Consider the following 17,700-nt stretch of genomic DNA (forward strand, 5'->3'; position numbering starts at 1 on the left):
TTTTGATAAAGCTTATAATTAGAGTGGCTTAGTTTATCCTGAGGTATCTCTGTAGTTATGCTGCTATAGGCTTAGGCTGCTGAAGGACATAATGACCACTTTCGCTCTCTCTGTTACATTATCATACTACTCTCCAATTTTGCGTTATTTGCTGTTATTTCATCTTTTAACTCTATGTTTTCTCTGTTTTTTCTCTTCCTAGAACCTACACCTGGGCTGACTCTGTGTTTAGTTGTGACACCTTCCTGAAAGGGGACATCAGCTGAGTGGCTGCTACCAACAACTTAATGCTCACCTTATACATATGATACACTTGGCCCTGTGTTTCAGTGTTTAACCCCGTCTCTCCTAGACATAGCTACTGGCTGAGCTTCTACTGTAACTAACTGTATGTGCTCTCTTTCATACTCTAGACTTGAAAACCGGGTCAGAGTTCATCTGCTTAGCTTTCTTTCTGTCCTAGATGAAGCCACTAAAGGAGCTATAACCATTAATGTTTTACTTTCTTTCCCATAGAAAGTACTCCTGGATCAGTGCTTCTGTGTTCTTTTTATGTCTCTGCTCTGTTCTCTCAAACCCCCAGTCGGTCGTGGCAGATGGCGACTCACACTGAGCCTGGTTCTGCAGGAGGTTTCTTTCTGTTAAAAGGGAGTTTTCCTCTCCACTGTCGCTACATGCATGCTCAGTATGAGGGATTGCTTCAAAGTCAATGCTAGCGACAGTCCACTGTCGCTTCATGTTCATGTCTAAAGGGCAATCTAACAACACCAATCAACCCAGGAATACCCAGAGAGAACCGAGCCATGTATGGGGAGAAGACGCAAACTCCATGCAAAAAGACCCCAGGTCGGGATTCTAACACAAAGCCTTCATGGTGCAAGGCAACAGTGCTAACAACTGGTGTAGATGCTCAGTCATCCAAGGTCAACATCTCCAGCAAAATGTATCCTTAACAACACAGTGTCTTAAATATTAAGTAAAGAAAAGACAATGGACAAACATAAAATCTAATTTAGGAAATTCTAAAAGGAATTGAGAATGAACATTCAGAAGACAATTTACTGATAAAAGATCATTTAGCTTATTTAATGTATATTATTATCTTTCTCTGCAAAGTAATTTCAAAGTTTAATGTGCATAATTTGGATTCGAAATAGCTGTCTTAACTAAAGTGAGTTTAAGAAGGAATTAGGAATTCAGCAAAGGAAGGTCTTTACTGTCCAGCAGGTCCTGATGCCAGGAAACAGAGTAATATTGGTACTAGAAGAGAGAACCTGCAGTTGAGTCAGATGCTTTTAACTTTCTCTGAACCAGTTTCTTTCCAAAAGGATACTCAGCTTTGGATCACAGGTGCTGTCTGCCCAGGGAGGTAACTCTGTGGATGTGTGGATGTTATTTCTGTGGCACGTCTCAGTCGTTTCTGTCATGTGTGATTTTGTGTATGCATAAAAACTTTAATGATTTTTGTTTTTGCTAAGAAAAACACAAATCAGCTAAGAAATGCTCTCTGTATAATACATTGCTTTATCATTATTACCATTACCATCTTTACTATTATATTAGTTGCATTTGCTACCTCCTGTGGCATTTTCTGAGACCGTCATCTTTCAATGAACTAACAATTAAAATAGATTTTCAGAATTAATTATTTTCCATTGAAATTTTTTAAAAGCACAAATAGAAAAAGTTTCAACTTGAACTTTCAAAATAAAGCCCAGAGATGCTCCTCAATATAAGAGTGTAGCTCTGTCACAGTTCAGTTAACAAAAGACAGATTTCAAGTTCAAAGTGGGCTTAAAAGGAACATCTCATCTCTCTGTAAGGCCATGTTCATCAACTCATGCAAACTTCAAAAAATCAACAGCTCTGATGTGGATGAGCAGCAGTTGGGTTTATTACCAAAAACGTGATTCAATTAAAAACAGCAGTCAGACTCATGGACACAGCTGATGAGTTACAGCACTGCAGCTAATGACCCTCAGAATCAGAACAAAGATTCTGAACACACCACCACTCTGATCAAGTCCATGACACAATGACCAATTAGCAGAAACCAGCAGAACATAACTGTGTTTTCAAAAAGTGAGGAAAGATTAGAGTCAAAACCACAAACAAATAAAATAAATCTGCTGACATCAACACACAGGGTACTGGATTATTACAAAATTTTATCATGGGCCATGCAACATTTTTCTAGGTTGTTTTTATTACATTTTTTACTTACATTATGAGTGGTTCTGGGGTCTCATTTATAAACGTGGCGTACACACAAAATGGGTCTGAACCTGCTGAACGTCACTTTTCACGCGAAGGTTATGGTCTATAAAAAACAAACTTAACAGGAGAATGTGCTGCCCCTTATGGAAGCCCATTTCTGCCACTCTGATGAAAAAAAGAAACTTTAAACCTTTAACTTAGCTATCTCATAATTATGATATACAAGGATTTTTTTTCCATCAGAATGGCATAAATGAGCTTCCATGGCACCTCACACAAACTCTGACCCAGGCGTACTCTTGTTGTGGAGGCAGGGGAAAATGGCGATGCAGATGGAGAGGTGGGAACTGAAGCCACACTGTATCATGATTCCTTTAAGAGATTCAATTTCACTTCATATCAAACTTTAATCATAGCGCGACAGCATCATAAGAATTCAAACCCAAAGTGTTATTTATGCTGTCTCTGGTGAGCCAAAACTATGCATAAGGACCTTTCACACAAATAAAAAAAACCCGTACAGCCAACTTAATTCTTAAATTAAAGTCCGCACAATATCTCATCAAAGTTTTCTCACAATCACATTCCTCTACCCGATGATAACTAGGGTGATGTGGACCACAGTATTTGTGAAAAGGTGTCAAGCAATTACAAATACCGTGGTGACACTCGTGCGTAATGCTGCACGATCTATTGGCACTGCTGGGAGACCTTGGAAATGGGAAAACTAGGAGGGAACGCGTTTTCAGTGAACACCAAGGTTTCCTGGCCCATGATGATCACTGGCTAATTTGCTGACTTAGACTCCCTAGAGCATTGCTCTTGGATCTATGTGCTGAAATGGGTCCAGTATTGGAGAGACCAGCCCGCCGGCACCATGCTATCCCTGTTCAATTACAGGTGTTAACCACTCTGGCGTTCGTGGCAACCAGTTCTTAGGAGCGCAAATTAGTTGATAGGTTTGTGTTTAACATAATTAACAGTTAATTAACTCTGCCTGAAGCCACTTTTAGGAACAACATGATTCTGTGAAATTATCCATAGGTCTGGGATATAACAGCCAGCACTAAGCGCAGAAATACCTGCTGTCCTGGATGACATTATTAATATGACCCGTCATCAGATTTCCCTTTACTGTGGCTATCCTATGTTCTCCACCTCACTCACCAACAGATCGATTTCTGCCTTGGTGAAATTGTGTTTCTTTGTTCTTTTCTTCGCGGTTGCCATTGATAACGATGAAACAATATTGATCAGCTGGCTCATTTAAATACACATTGACATCCCTGGTTGAATGTGGGTGTGTAGAGGGCACAAAATGAGGAGGAACCTTGTAGCTATTGTTGAGGTGCAGCTGTGATTTAGAAAGGGGAAACTGCTTGCTGGTGTGCTTGCACTTGGTTTTATAAACCTGGATTGTTTTTTGGCGTACGCCATTTGGCCGTATGTACACTTTTAGTACAGATCCTATGCAACGTTTTGTAAATAATACCCCAGATCTATTTAGGTAAAAGAACTTTAATCCTCTCACAAAAAAAAGCTTTATTTTTAATTTTTACCTGACTTCAATTTAAACTGCTGTTTTAATAGACAACAATTTGTTTATATGGTCATTGACTGATTTTTTGTCTATTTCTAGGTTGTCTCTTGGGTTCCAGTCTCTATTATTTCATTATTTTCCTTTGAGAGTCAGATTTAAAGTCTTTTTACTTCTTTTATAAATCAAATCAAACTTGATAGTGTTAAAATGTTTAATTGATCTCCTTTGCAGAAATATAAGATCAGTTTATGAAGACATTTAAGGGAAGAAGTTACAGCCCCTCTTCATATCTAAAACTGACCAGCTAAAGGGGTCTAAATCATAACGCTGGCTGAAAGAATGACAAGGCACAATAAAACAAACATAAATCAAATTACATACAAAGTTTGTAAAATGCATGCCAAAATTAAAAATGAAAAAAGAAATGAATACCTTAAGAAATAACTGAAAATACTGTTGTTGTTTGGGAGGTAAATTATATTAATTTATTTTCAATTTAATTTCACTTTTATAAATCAGATTTATTCCTTTTGTTTTCCGAACCTGCTGTTCTGTAATCCCCAGGAGAAAACTTGGAGGTCTCTCAGCAGTCAATGCTGCAGGTTTCATCTGACAAAGATCCTGAATAAAAGGAATTACAATCGGAGATGATGCTTCTACACAACACACGACTACAATAACACTCTTCTGATCAGACGGGTTAATGCTTCACAATAATCCGAACATACATGTCTGTGCAGTACTACCTGCAGGCTAAGAGTCGCCATGGCAACCAGTGTGTGTGGGTCTTGTGAGCCCTAGTGACCTACTGACTTAAGGTAGCTAAGGTAACAAACTGATAAAAACGTTAGTGCCTTGTTTGGATCCCACCGCATTAAGAATGAACCAGTTCTTTCAAACACTAAGAGGATCAGTTGAGCAGTTCAAAAAGCTACAAGCAGCAGCATGTACAACAATATTAAAGCCCTGAGAAATGTTTGCAGGCATATCCTCAGCAGCTCTCTTTCAGCCTGAGAGGCAGAAATGTGGTTTAGCTCTACAGGGCCAGATGCAGCTACAGCCAGTCTGGTAGAGATTCAGTCTGAGGTAAAACCTGATGGATGCTAGGTCTGAACAAATCAGCTGCACATTTTGGAGATGTTCAAGGGATAACAAAACTGAAAAAGAAATGTGAAAGTTGTGGTGTTTTTCTAACACCATTAAATGGTTAAATTCGGTCTGCTGTCATTAAAAAACATCAATGCAGATAAAGCAACGGATTTCTGGTTTCACAGCAGATTCAGGAGCATCATTCATCCTGTACGTTTCCATGTGAAGGCACTCAATCACTGACTTCTGATGTTTGTTTAGGTGCAGTAGATGCATTGTCTACGGCATCACAGACAAGAGGCAGAACAACAAAAACCTGCGGCTGTGAGGGCAGCTAACAGGCTCACACAAACACACTAGCACACACGCTGAGGCAGCGAGTTCACAGTTTTCTCTTCAGAATAAAAGCATGAGGGTAAACAGATGCGCAGAGCTTCCTTTCTGTCACCTGAGGTCCAACTGGTTGAGCTTGTAGTCCCTGACCACCACATGTTTACAGACCTGAGAAGACCAGAGAGGGTGGAGTTATGAAAGGTAGCAGGCGATTCAAAATGCATTCATCTACTCTAATCTAATAAATCGGATCGGAAAATGTGCTGGGATATAAAACAGGTAAAAACTGTTCCCTTCCTTTCACACAACCAGATTGTCTCCAGCTCATGAGCTGGGAGCCCTTATTCCTGCTCTCAGCAGAAAGCTGAATACTTCTGGCAGCCACATTTATCACATCACTATTCCATAAGACAGGAACTAAGGAACTAAAGCACGGGTGCCCAAGTCCAGTCCTCTAAAGCTGCTATCTTGCAACTTTTAGATGTATCCCTTCTCCAACACACCTGATTCCAATGAATGGTAATGGCTTGTTACCATCCCCCTGGAGAGCTGAATAACATACTGATGAGAGGATTCAGGGATTTGATTCAGATTTGTTGGAGCAAGGCCACAACTAAAAGATGCAGGATATTACTGGACTTGGGAAACCCTGAACCAAAGTTTTTCTCCTGCTGAGACATAGAAGCGACATACTTAGTTTCTGGAGCAAGATAAAGATAGGAAAAAAAATTTCTCACTGTAAACAGAAGAGGCTCCTTGGAGTGGGGATGGAAACCTTTCAGTCTGCATCCGGAAACTTCCAACATACCCGCACTGGTCAGTCTGAATACACCAGTACTGAGACACACAGCTAGGGGTCAGTGAGGAGGCTGAAAGGCCTCATGGGAAATGAAGTCCACAGAGTGAGCGTGCACATACTCATTGTGTTTGGGAGCACATACGACGGCCACGGCCTCCGGCAGCATCAGCTGGTAGGAACAGTGGGTGTGGAGGTCCACGCTGGACAGGAATGCCGTCTGGGTGGGATGGGTCTAAGTATACAGGTCAGAGGTCAGTCAACAACACAGATCAGATGACACAGAAACAACAGAAGCACAGCAGTGGAAGGTCCTCTGCTCTGATTGAACAGTTTCAGACTTTACTGACACAAAGCGCCCGCCTGTCCCTGGTCAAGTTGAGGACATAGACCTGGCTCAACCTGGAGTGTATTTAACTGAATCTGCCCATATGACAAGATTTTAAAGGAGTGAATGCTGCAAGTCACTGACTCGATGCAATCTGCTGGGTTTCCTTAGATAGAAAACTTTTTAACTAATTTTAATGATAAACTCAATCCGACTGCCATGTTTGATAGTTAAGATTAATTTGAATGTATGAACCTGACTTGAAATCTGTATGATTCAATTTAATTGACTTTGTAAAGTGCCTTGAAACAAAATGTATTGTGAATTGGCACTATATAAATAAAACTGAGTTGAATTTGATTATATTTCTATATGGCTAGATATGGATCGGAGCTGTGTGTCTTCTAAAGTGCTTCGAGATATCATAATGTATAACACTGATGTTGGAATCATATAAATAAACAGAGATAAATTATATTGAGACTACTGCAGAGTGAGACTTCTATCCATCTGTTCCCATCTCTGTCCCTCCCTCGCTCCTCTCATCTGTTGCTAGACCACAGGTCTGTTGCCATAGCGATATTAGCAGATGCAAATGAAAGGGAAGCAGAGAACAACGGAGGTCTTTGTTTCCCCATCAGGGCTGAGTGGGTGTGAGCTCTGAGAGGAACACAGAGCGCTCCGTGCAAGAACTCAGTCAGGGTTAATAAGAACCGACCTCGGCCTGTCCGCCTCTAGCTCCAGAACAACTAAAAGCTCTAGAATGTGTGATGTAACGTGTGTTAATGGGTCATCATACATGGATCCACCCCAGCGTAAGTAGGTTCTGTTGGTCCTGGAAACCAAACAGCTCCTCCACATTCTCCATGTCACAGAAATCCGGTCCAGCTGATTGTTTTGGGATCACTAAATGAGTCAGCACGAACTCGTTGTGGGTCTGAGAGAGACACATATTTAGAGGGAATAGGTTCAGTTTTACTGCTTTTTCAAAGAAATTTCCGTCATGAGATGCAGACACTCACCAGTCGCCCGCAGAGGACGCCACAGGTTTCTATTCCTCTGGTTGTGTTGGAGTCGGCCAGCAGGAGGAACTGGTACGTCAGATCTCTGGGAATCACCACCCGCCTCAGACCCTCCACCCGCTGATCTGCACAGATAAAACAAACTCACACTGAAGCCTTAGAGTTGTGTTCATAATGTGTTTCAGTCTAGTTTCCTCAGGAACTAACACCATAGGTCTGAGAACACCCTTTGAGTCTGAACCAGCATGGCTTCAGACAAGTATAACCAGCAGTAGGAGCAGCAGGACCACGGGCAACTGTGTGTACTCACTGTGTACTCCTGCTAACCCGGTAACCGGTTGGTTACTGGTCACAGACGGCCTGTTTCTGTTCGGGTCCACTCCCTGAAAACGTACGCCACTTTTTATTGGCTGCTTAGACAAACAGCAGCCATCTGTGACTTCAGGCACTTTGGTCTGTACCTGCAGGAGAGACCACTTACACAATCACTACAGAGTACAACAGCTCAGTACACAGTACGACACAACTAATGCACAGTACTGTGTCACAGACTGTGACACAGTATTGCACAGAGTATTAAAGAGTACTACACAACGCACCATACATTATCCCACAAACAACTACAAAGTACTGCTCAGAGTACTACACAGTGTACTTCACAGTGGTGCTCTGTGCTACACAGAGTACTGCGGACTACTACAGAGGTCTACATGGCTGAAAATGTTGCCACCCCTAAAATATTTTCCAGAAAATAAAGCATTACTTCTAAAAGAGTATTGCAATTACACGGGTTCTGTTTTACATGTTCATTTGCTTTGTGGGAATCGGAACAACACCAAAAAGCAGAGAAAAACAAGCCAAATTTGACATAATTTCACGTAAAACTCGTAAATTTGGTCGAACAAAATGATTGTCACCTTTTTGACACTGGGGGTAAATAACCTTGTTTCAAGCATGTAATGATTGGTTAAACTCACCTGTGGCAAGTAACAGGTGTGGGCAATAAATCCCACCTGAAACCAGATAAAAAGGAGAGACTCTTTGAATCTGCATTGTGTGTCTGTTTGTCCCACACTAAGCATGGAGAACAGAAAGAGGAGAAAAGAACTATCTGAGGACCAAAACTGTGGAAAAATATAAAAAAATCTCAAGGTTAGAACTCCATCTCCTGAGATCTGGATGTTCCTTTGTCTACAAACCGCACATAATAAAGACATTTACAACCCATGTAGGTGTAGCTAATTTCCCTGGACGTGGACAGAAGAGAAAAACTGACAAAAGGTTGCAACACAGGATAGCCCGGATGGTGGATGCCCTGCAGGCTCAGGGTGCGTCAGTGCCAGCACAAATTATCCGTCAACATTAACTTAGGTGAACGCTATGGCAAGAGACCCAGGAGGATACAGGAGGCACAGAGACACGAAAAAGCTAGACTGCAGTTTGCAAAAATGTACGCAAGTAAGTCAGATCCTTCTGGGAAATTGTCTTGTGGACAGTTGAGACCAAGATAGAGCTTCTTGGCAAAGCACAACACAATGAGGCCTACAAAGAAAAGAACCCAGAACCAAGAGTCAAGTATGGTGGAGGCACAAAGATGTTTTGGGGTTGTTTCGCTGCCTCTGGCAGTGGGTGCCTTGATTGCATGCAAGGCATCATGAAATCTGAATATTACCAAAAGATTTTGGGTCACAATGTAGGGTCAAGTGTCAGAAAGTTAGGTTAGCGCCCTAGGTCACGGGTCTTCCAGCAGGACAATGACCCCAAACTTACTTCAAAAAGCACCTAGAAATGGATGAAAAAGCACTGGAGAGTTCTGGAGAGATGGCCAGCAGGGAATCCGGATCCAAATCCCTTGAACACCCGTGGGAGAAGGAACCCTTCAAATATAGAGACCTGAAGCAGTTTGCAGAGGAAGAGTGGTCCAACATTCCAGACAAGAGGTTTGAGAAGCTTGTTGATGGTTATAGAAAGAGATTGATTTCAGTTCTTTTCCAAGGGGTGCCAATAAATGTAAAGAGTGCCAATAATAATTTTTGGTGAAATAATTTTGTGTGAAATTATGTCAAAGTTGCCTTTTTTTCTGCTTTTCAGTGTTGTTCCAAAAAACACAAAATAAATAAAAAAGTTTATAGCAAAACAGGAAATTGCATTAATTTCTGGGAGTAATGCAGTGCACTTTACTAGAAGGTACTGCAGAACACTACACAGAGGACTACACTACTACATCATAAACACAAAAAAACACAGTGAACTACTAAATACTACACAGTAAAACAGTTCTACAGAGAACAAAAAGAGAACAATACAGTACTACAGAGTATTACAGAGTACTAGACAGAATGCTATACTACTATGGAGCAGAATAGGGAAATGTAAGAAGTGATGAAGCACCTTTAGCTCCGCCTCCTCTCCTCTCTTATTGGCCAGCTCCTGGCGCCTCAACTGATCCTCAAAGTAGCGGAATTGTTCCGACTCGATCTGCATCTGTCGCAGCGCTGCTACTCGCTGCTTCTCCTCCTCCAGCAGCAGGAGGCGCCGCCTGTCCTCGTCCAATAAAGACAGCTGCTGCAGCTGCTGACCACACCCATCCACCACCAAGGCCTGGCTCTGAGAAAACAGTTGGATCAGAACCGGATGCTCCCAACAGGAGGTAGAAGCCTTCTCCTCACTCATTACAGCTTTGTATTTACAGTTACTAGAGATCAGTTACTGATCCAATAAACCAGTAGATGCAACTCTCTCTAATCTTCATCACTGATCAGGTCACCTTTATTCATCATGTAGAGGCCATTCTCCTGAATCAGACCCATGACTCACTTATCAATGTTCCAAGCCCCCCCAAACACACACACACACACACACACACACACGCACCTGTACTTTGAGGTACTCCGAGTGCTCCCTGCTGTATTTCTCCTGAAGAAGTTTCTTCAGCTCCTCTTTCCGAGGAAAAGCCACCTCTTGGAGTTTCTGCAGACACACAGAGAGCCAACATGAGCCAGAACTAGGACCGCAGTCTGGATCAGTGTGTGAGCTGGACACAGAACTGTGGTAGATCTAAATTAAGTTCCCAGGTTCTGGGATGCTGGAAGCTGTTTTATCTTAGCTGATGTTACTGTGGGAATCACTCTCTGTTTCAAAACATTTATATTCAGAATCTGCTTGGATACCCGTTCATGGTCCTGAGTTAAATAACATAAATACAGAATGTTTTAAAATCTAGAATTCAGATCCAGAAACTTCCAGATCCCATAAATCTTACTGTAGCTCCAGTGGGAGGACCAGGATCTCAGATCAGGAGATCCTTTCCTTTCACCCTTAAATCATTCAGTTGTGGTCTATATAAAATGGAACTGCAATGCTTTGGTCTGAATTCCTTGTTATTGTAGCTCCTCAGGCTCCTCTTTTACCTGTTCTGAGGTGCGTCTGAGAGCAACTCGTTTTGGTACCGTCTCTTTTAATGCTACTGAGATACTTCACACCCCGCAGGGTTAGGGTTAGGGTTAACCCTAACCCTAAGTGTGCCGCACTTTAACCCATTCAGCCAATTCTCTAGTGCCACAGAACAAAGACAAAAATGGCAAAAAAAAAAGAAAACTGTTTATGTAATAATACTATTTAAAACATGCATTATGTTTATGTCCTCAAGGAGCTAAAAGCAGCACACAGCACTAACATCAGCAGAAGGCATGATGCTACTGCTATCAGAACAATGGCCAGAACGTCATGTACAATAAATTCATGTCTAAACTAATGTTTGTTGTCAATTTAGCGTTATTTGCAGCTTACCGATTTGCTGCTTCCGTCTTTTCCATAGACAGAAGGAACTGACCCTTTAATCAGATGACGTCTTTCAGCAAAACCTTCTTGATATTAACGTAGGTTGCTGAAGACATTCGTCCTTGAAGAGGGGAAAGTAGGAATTTCCTATCTACGCAACACCCAGAGAGACTAAATTGAACTTTTCTCCACTTTTACAGACTCCAAGTACACAACAAAATGTATTTAAAGGCTAAAAAAGTGGATTTTGCATATGTCCCCTTTAAATGATGAAAAAAATCAGAATGAAGTGGTTTATGTTTGAGGCTCCTACAACTATTACTGAAAGATTAATCTGCCATTGGTTCAGGAATTCCTCCTTGTTTAGAAACTGGTTTTAGGGTCCGGGAATCGGATGGATGAAACCTCTTCTCTAGAGATAGTTTCCAACAAAGAGTCTAGCTACCTGCTCTGCTCTTTGACAAAGTCTTTGACATGCCCAGGAAAAAAAAAACTTCCAGGTGTGACAAATGTCAGATGTTCATTCCCATTCACTGAAAAAAGAAAAAGGAAAAGCTCAGGATAGATTATGGAAGATGATATGGCATCAGGAAAGAAAACTGAATCTGGAGTCAGTGTTTGGAAGTGACTGTTGGAAATCAGCAGAAAGAAATACGATTTATGGACAGGAAAATAAAAAGTACTGGACTTTTGGTGAACGTTCCATTACCTTCATGATGAGCTGCTTCTCTGGGATGGCCGAACACTGCTGGTAATCCCTGTGGCTCGGCAGCTTCTCCACAAACAGCCTGAACAATAGAAGAAACTTCAAATTAAATCCTCCCTGTTAAAGACAAGCCCCGACCCCCCAGCCACGCCACCTCAGGTGTTCCTCACGTGATGAACTTGGTGTAGAGGACGTAGGCGTTCTCCAGGCTGCCCTCCTCCAGGTAAACAGCTGCCATGCGCTCCATCTCCACTCCAGAGCGGAAGTAGCGCCTGGGCTCGATTTCCTCATTGATCTCTACGCAGCATCCCATCTTCGCCAGCGCTCGCACACGCTCCGCCGCCGTCAGTGTCACATCAGTGTAGTTTGGTTCCGCCGCCAGCTTCTTCTGTGAAAACATAAAACAAAGAGAGATGTTACCTCAATCAACAAAGCTTTTGCTGTAATCATGGTAACAACCACATACACCGGATTGATCAGAGAGCTTGAAGATAAACCGGGTACTGTTGATCACCTGTTGGATCACCGAGCTGGAACCCTGTTTCCAGGACGAAGGTGAAGTTGACCTCTGATTGTAGTTTCTGATTCAGGAAATGGCTAAAGGGATATTCCACCTCATTTTTCACAATCTGGTAAAAGTGCATGTTTTGAAAAGTACTCAGTGAAATAAATTCAGTTTGTTTCCAGGTCTTTTGTAGCAAGTTCCAGGCAAAGGAACCGAGTGAACCAAAGTCTTTCAGTCTGAGTATAAGGGACAGGAAGAAGCAGCAGATTGTGAGAGCAAAAAGTACGAGTCGGCATTTCTCAGTGCAGTTGCAGCTCAGATGTATGCCGGCAGTAATCCAAGTATTGCCTTATATATAAAAATTAACCAATGGCAGGGTGGCCAGTAGTCAGAGGGTGACAGAGTAAATTATGGGTGCACCAACTCTATTTGATTTTCCCCAGAAATGAGCAATGACAGGATCTTATGTGATCCTCCTACTACTGGAAAAATACATGAATTTTAGTCGTGTTTAATAACACAAATAATGAGAACAACTTGGAAATTATGTGAGGAGCGCTGGACAGCAAGAAAAGCTTTCTGGGATAATTCAATGGCTAGGGGTGATCCAGTGCAATACATTACTGTGTCGTCTGCATAAAAATGCAAATGCTATTTGATGATACACAACCTGGCAAAATAATAACATACTTGTCAGACCTGTTAGACAGCTGAAGTCTTGAGCTTTGTGTCTTGAGACAAGATCAAATACATGTTAAATGTAATGTGAGTTAAGTTAACACCAATGGTTTGTACATTCCTTTCACATTTTTATTTAATTAATCAGTTATCAATGTTTTAAAGGAAATATATTTTATATCAGAAACCAATATGTGGAATGTGTGAGTGTAATTGTAATCCTTAAAATTAACTAGATCAACTGGAAAAACAACCACAATCTGTCAATTATTCAAGGGCAACAAAACAGAGTAAAGATGAATATTCGGCAACCGAGTGGCTCAGTGGTAGAGCGGCTGCATCATATGAGGAGGCTATGGTCCTTCATGCAGCTGTCCTAGCTTCAATTCTCAGGTCAGTTACTGCATGTCGTTCTCTCCCTTCATGCCCAGCTACTAATAAACAAAGACCACTTGTGTTACAAAAAACTTGAAATAAAATAGAAAGCAGTTTTTGAGAAGGTCATGGGGTCCTGTCAGCACACACATGGTAGCTCAGACTAGGAGTAGGTTAGGATAAGGGTCTGAAGCTATTAAACATGTTTAAAGATATTTTTTCGGCACTAATGGCCTTTTTATTTTTATTTTTTTGACAGTAGGCAGACAGGAATGAGGGGTTGAGAGAGGGGGAGACAGACATTCAGCAAATGTCGCCGGGTCCAGGACTCGAACCCGGGACGGCCGCCTCGAGAACTGTAGCCTCCGTATATGGTCGCGCGTTTTCTGTTGAAAAAGATGCCTGAGCTAGAGTGGAATTTATCTGGCTTCAAGGTAAAGATTTCACAAGTCAAGTAAGGGATTGTAGTTTTTGAGCTGGACCAGTTTTAATCTGGCCCAGATACAAAAAAAAAGCACTGAAATCTCCCTTATTGACTGGTCACTAATCAAATAAAGGTTTCACAAATCACAAAGTGGGTTTGAAAGATTCTGCTATTAGCGTAGAATCATCGAGTCCAGGTTTGAAGAGCCTAGGTATTGTAATTTTAAAGTTAAAGCAGATTGAAGATGCTGACGTTTGTGAAAAATGAGATGCAATTGCCCTTTAGCTGTTTCTCCAGTCGGAAGCCAACTTTAACTGGCAAAAAAATCTCTCATTTCCAGATCCTGCTGATAGCATGAATGCAGTGTTTGTTCCTCAGTTCATTTAAAGGAAGAGGACAATGTCCCATCTGTCCACACAGAGTAGACCCTCAGACAGAAGGACCCAATGAATCAAATGATCCAACGTGTGCTTTATGAACAGGGTTTGAGCTTTTTATAACTCCATCCAACAGTGACGCTGTGTTCAAGAGTTATCATCATGTCCTCAGATGTTCCTTCAGACTCAAACCGTAGAGAGCAACATATCAGCACGCAGAGGTTTAACTCACCAGAGAATTTAAACTGAAGCCTTGATCCATGCTGAGTGTGTCTGCGTGTCAGTGGTCGGCCCACGGTTGCTTGGTCCATCTGCCACCGCCCATGATGCTTCACTGAAGGAGAGCCAGATACAACATGTCAACACAGAGACGTTCAGATGTACAGTCATTTACACCCCAGCATCATCATCATCGGCACACATCTGAGTGAAGCTATGACCCCCTCCCTCCAATCTAACAAAAATGGTGTTAAACATCTGACCAACTCAAACAGACCATATACCAACAACACCATTTCTTTTATTTGGGCGATGTGAAGGGGGATTGTCCACATTTAAGGACCTACCCTTAAACTTGTATTAATATTTTTTAAATGACAGCTCCAAAAAAGTTAGATTTAAAGAATATAGCATGGGGTGGAAGGGGGCTTCTTCACTTAGGTTCATCATGCTCGGTCTTCACTGGAGGCCAGGGATACCATGACAACCTGCATCTTCTGCTCCAGTGAGTCATCCACCAAACAAGTGAAAGAGAAGAAGAGAGAGCTCCCAATTCTCTTCCTGATTCACTCAGTCACAAACACCGTCTGCTGCCACCAGCTGGGAGGCTGTCACCACAGTAACACAGAGGAGAAGACGTGAAGGTGGAACTAGAGGGCACAAGATGAATAGCAGCGTCTGCTTTACAAAATGTCAGAACAGGTTTTTTGAGCCCTAGTCAAATATCCTGGAGCAGAGATGAACCACCAAAAATCTGCCCAAACTGGACTCATGTGACCCACAAAGAGGGTTCTGTCTACACTCATCGATAAACCCTCCCTATGAAGATAATTATTCTTTAGAAAACATCTTTAAGATCAAGCCTCTCTACTCTGACTCTAAAATCCCATGCCTAGCTGCAGCCAACCCCCCAAAGGGAACACAGCCTAAGGTGGTTTTTACCTGGACCGGTTCCATTCATACCTGCTGAGATCATCAGAATGTGATCCAACCGGTCCGATCTGTTGCTGTAACTCACTCTGAAGTCCATTAACGCTCAGTTGCTTCTGATCGGTTAAAATGTTTTTAGGCTCCCTCTGATTGGCGGCAGACTTCTGAAGCAGTCTCTTAGTAATAAGGGTTCTGAGCCACTCCCTGGTTTATCAAAAGATTATGAACATCTCTATGATTGGTAAAGAATTTTTCAGAAACAAGTTGAACCCAGTTAATATGACTGTGAGGTCCTCTGATGCTTTGGATAAAACCTCCTCATCCACATTCTCTGAAGCTTAGCCTAAAGCAGGTAATAACTCTGTAGAACCAAAACTGAAGATTAGCTGCTAACAGAACCTGCAGCCTCACTGTGGAGCTAGTTGGTGGTTCTGTCACCTCTAATAGGGCGGTATCGGCCAGTCAGACCTTAATCCAAAGAGTTCTCAGAGTAAAAATTCCTTACGCCATCTGATCCACAGAAAACAGAGCTCTGTCGTAATAAAAGCTGTCAAGGTGAAGAAAATAAAAATGTGAGGTCTTTTTAAAGAAACATTCCCATTAAATCAAAATCGAGGCTGTGACACCATGAGTGAGGTGACAACTGAGGACAGACAGGATTCAGGGATTCAGTTGATTGCTCTGACTTGTGAGTGAAACAGTTAAACCCAACAAAATATATCAACTCTGCAGTTTTTATAAAACACAGACAGGGTTTAAAAAAATCAAGTCAATTTATTCCTGAATGAAGCAGAGTGAGAGCTGAGTCTGAACAGGATGGAACACCTTAAATCATTTCCAGCAGTCCAAATCTGGTTTCTAAATGTGATGGTTGTCTGATAACAACCCTTTAAGCTGATTCTCTATCTTCTCTATCATCAAACGTCATGAAGTCCTTCAGGAACTCTGATCTAGTGAACTAGTTTGAGTTCACAGTGACGTTAGAAGTGGCCAAAATGATTATCACTTTTTCTGGTTTCTGGGTGCGTGATCTCAGACCACAACAAAACCAACATATGGAAACATCTGTCAGACGAAGCGAACAACATGGTGATCAACCAATCAATCAACAGGTGACGGTTCAGCTCTGGTCTTTCACAGGAGAAAATCTTTGCACTGTCTGGTTCAAAGGCTTAATACAAACAGTCAAATCAGCTGCTCTTAAAAACCATATGAGATAGACCCGGTTCTACCCGATTTGGTTCGGCTCTAGCGTACTCCAGGACAGATTTACCGGCTGCTGCTCGCTCATCTGTCCTAACTCGGTCTGCATCCCAGCGGGGTCCAGCGGAGCGGGATATGACAACAACCGGTTCTGGATGCTAGGCGGCGATATTTCAAAGGAGGTTCGGTTCCAGCAGCTTAATGAAGCAGGTGGAAAATGGCTGAAAGCTCCGGATGATGCTGCAGACCGATGGAGGCCACAAAGATCGTCTTTAAGCTATGATGAGCCACTATCTCCTTTCTGCTGTCACAAACTGGACATGACTTCTCTGCGCATGCGCTGTATAGTGATAGGTTCAAAGATAACTCACTCTGATAGATAAACTGAGGACAAAACGTAGGTCATTTATTCACAGAGCGGATTATTCCGCTATTTATACATGTTTTTTTTATTTGTGTATGTTTCTTTGTTTGTCAGAAAGAACACGTGACAACTTACAAAAGTAACAACCTAAGTTGATATTTGAGCTTCGGAACTGAAACCTTCAGCAGGTGATGTTCGTGATACAGCTAGAAAAGTTCTCCAGAACGCACAATTTATAACATTCACACTCTGCTTGTTTTCTGTGTATTACTATATGCATGTCTGTATGTTGACACTTGAACATACTGTATTTGTTCTGTATATTGTTTTAACTGCTTGCTGATTTTGCAATACTTAGAAAAAGCATAATAACTGATAATAAAGCTGATTCAGATCACTTTATTATTTACGCATTTAGCAGCATTTTATGAGCTCTGAATGGCTGTCTGATCCCAGCCAACCTGCTGATCAGGTATTTCCAGAGCTTGCGTGTGTGCGTGTGTAAAACTGTTTACGCTGCGTATTTAGGACGTGTTGTGGTTGAATCACTTATCTTCTGAAGACCGATTAGGGTTAGAACTTAGGTGTGAATTTTTTGGTTGAGGTTAGGCATAGGAATAAACTAATTCTTCTCCCGGGTTCTTCCTAACCTTCCTCCACCTCGTCCTCCTCAAGGTATTCCAAATCTCACCGGGTTACCTGTCTTTACCTGCACATTTAGCCTCAAGCTGATCTGAGCGCAGCACAGACAGGAACTGGGCTGGCCCGACTACAAAATAAAAGCCTTTGATTGAAGTAGAATAGAATACACTAG

At 41.9% G+C, this 17,700-nt stretch overlaps 1 protein-coding gene across 2 annotated transcripts; it reads right to left on the bottom strand.

Moving 5' to 3' along the window:
- Positions 1–1,870: 1,870 nt before the first annotated feature.
- Positions 1,871–16,914, bottom strand: stambpl1 (STAM binding protein-like 1). Of its 2 annotated transcripts, none has more exons than XM_047377782.1 (12): positions 16,593–16,914; positions 14,403–14,504; positions 11,982–12,199; positions 11,815–11,893; positions 10,200–10,295; positions 9,717–9,932; positions 7,636–7,786; positions 7,326–7,450; positions 7,103–7,240; positions 6,098–6,210; positions 5,917–6,029; positions 1,871–5,347 (listed from the first exon to the last, which is right to left on the bottom strand). In XM_047377782.1, exons 2-12 carry the CDS (start codon positions 14,430–14,432, stop codon positions 5,340–5,342), a joined length of 1,287 nt encoding a protein of 428 aa, XP_047233738.1. In that variant the 5' UTR covers positions 14,433–14,504; positions 16,593–16,914; the 3' UTR covers positions 1,871–5,339. The 2 variants fall into 2 exon arrangements, with proteins under 2 accessions (XP_047233738.1, XP_047233737.1); XM_047377781.1 differs by having other exon boundaries at positions 5,917–6,016; positions 16,593–16,912.
- Between the last annotated feature and the right edge of the window lie 786 nt (positions 16,915–17,700).

Source organism: Girardinichthys multiradiatus, chromosome 10 (genome assembly GCF_021462225.1).
Source record: "Girardinichthys multiradiatus isolate DD_20200921_A chromosome 10, DD_fGirMul_XY1, whole genome shotgun sequence".
NCBI classification, from domain to species: Eukaryota; Metazoa; Chordata; class Actinopteri; order Cyprinodontiformes; family Goodeidae; genus Girardinichthys; species Girardinichthys multiradiatus.

Excerpts from the sequence above, each read along its gene's own strand:
- stambpl1 (XM_047377781.1), bottom strand. The coding sequence starts at position 14,432 with ATGGATCAAGGCTTCAGTTTAAATTCTCTG. Across the intron at positions 11,894-11,981 it reads CTCTACACCAAGTTCATCAC|GCTGTTTGTGGAGAAGCTGC; the intron begins GTGAGGAACACC and ends TCTATTGTTCAG. Across the intron at positions 10,296-11,814 it reads AGAAGCAGCTCATCATGAAG|AAACTCCAAGAGGTGGCTTT; the intron begins GTAATGGAACGT and ends GTGTGTCTGCAG.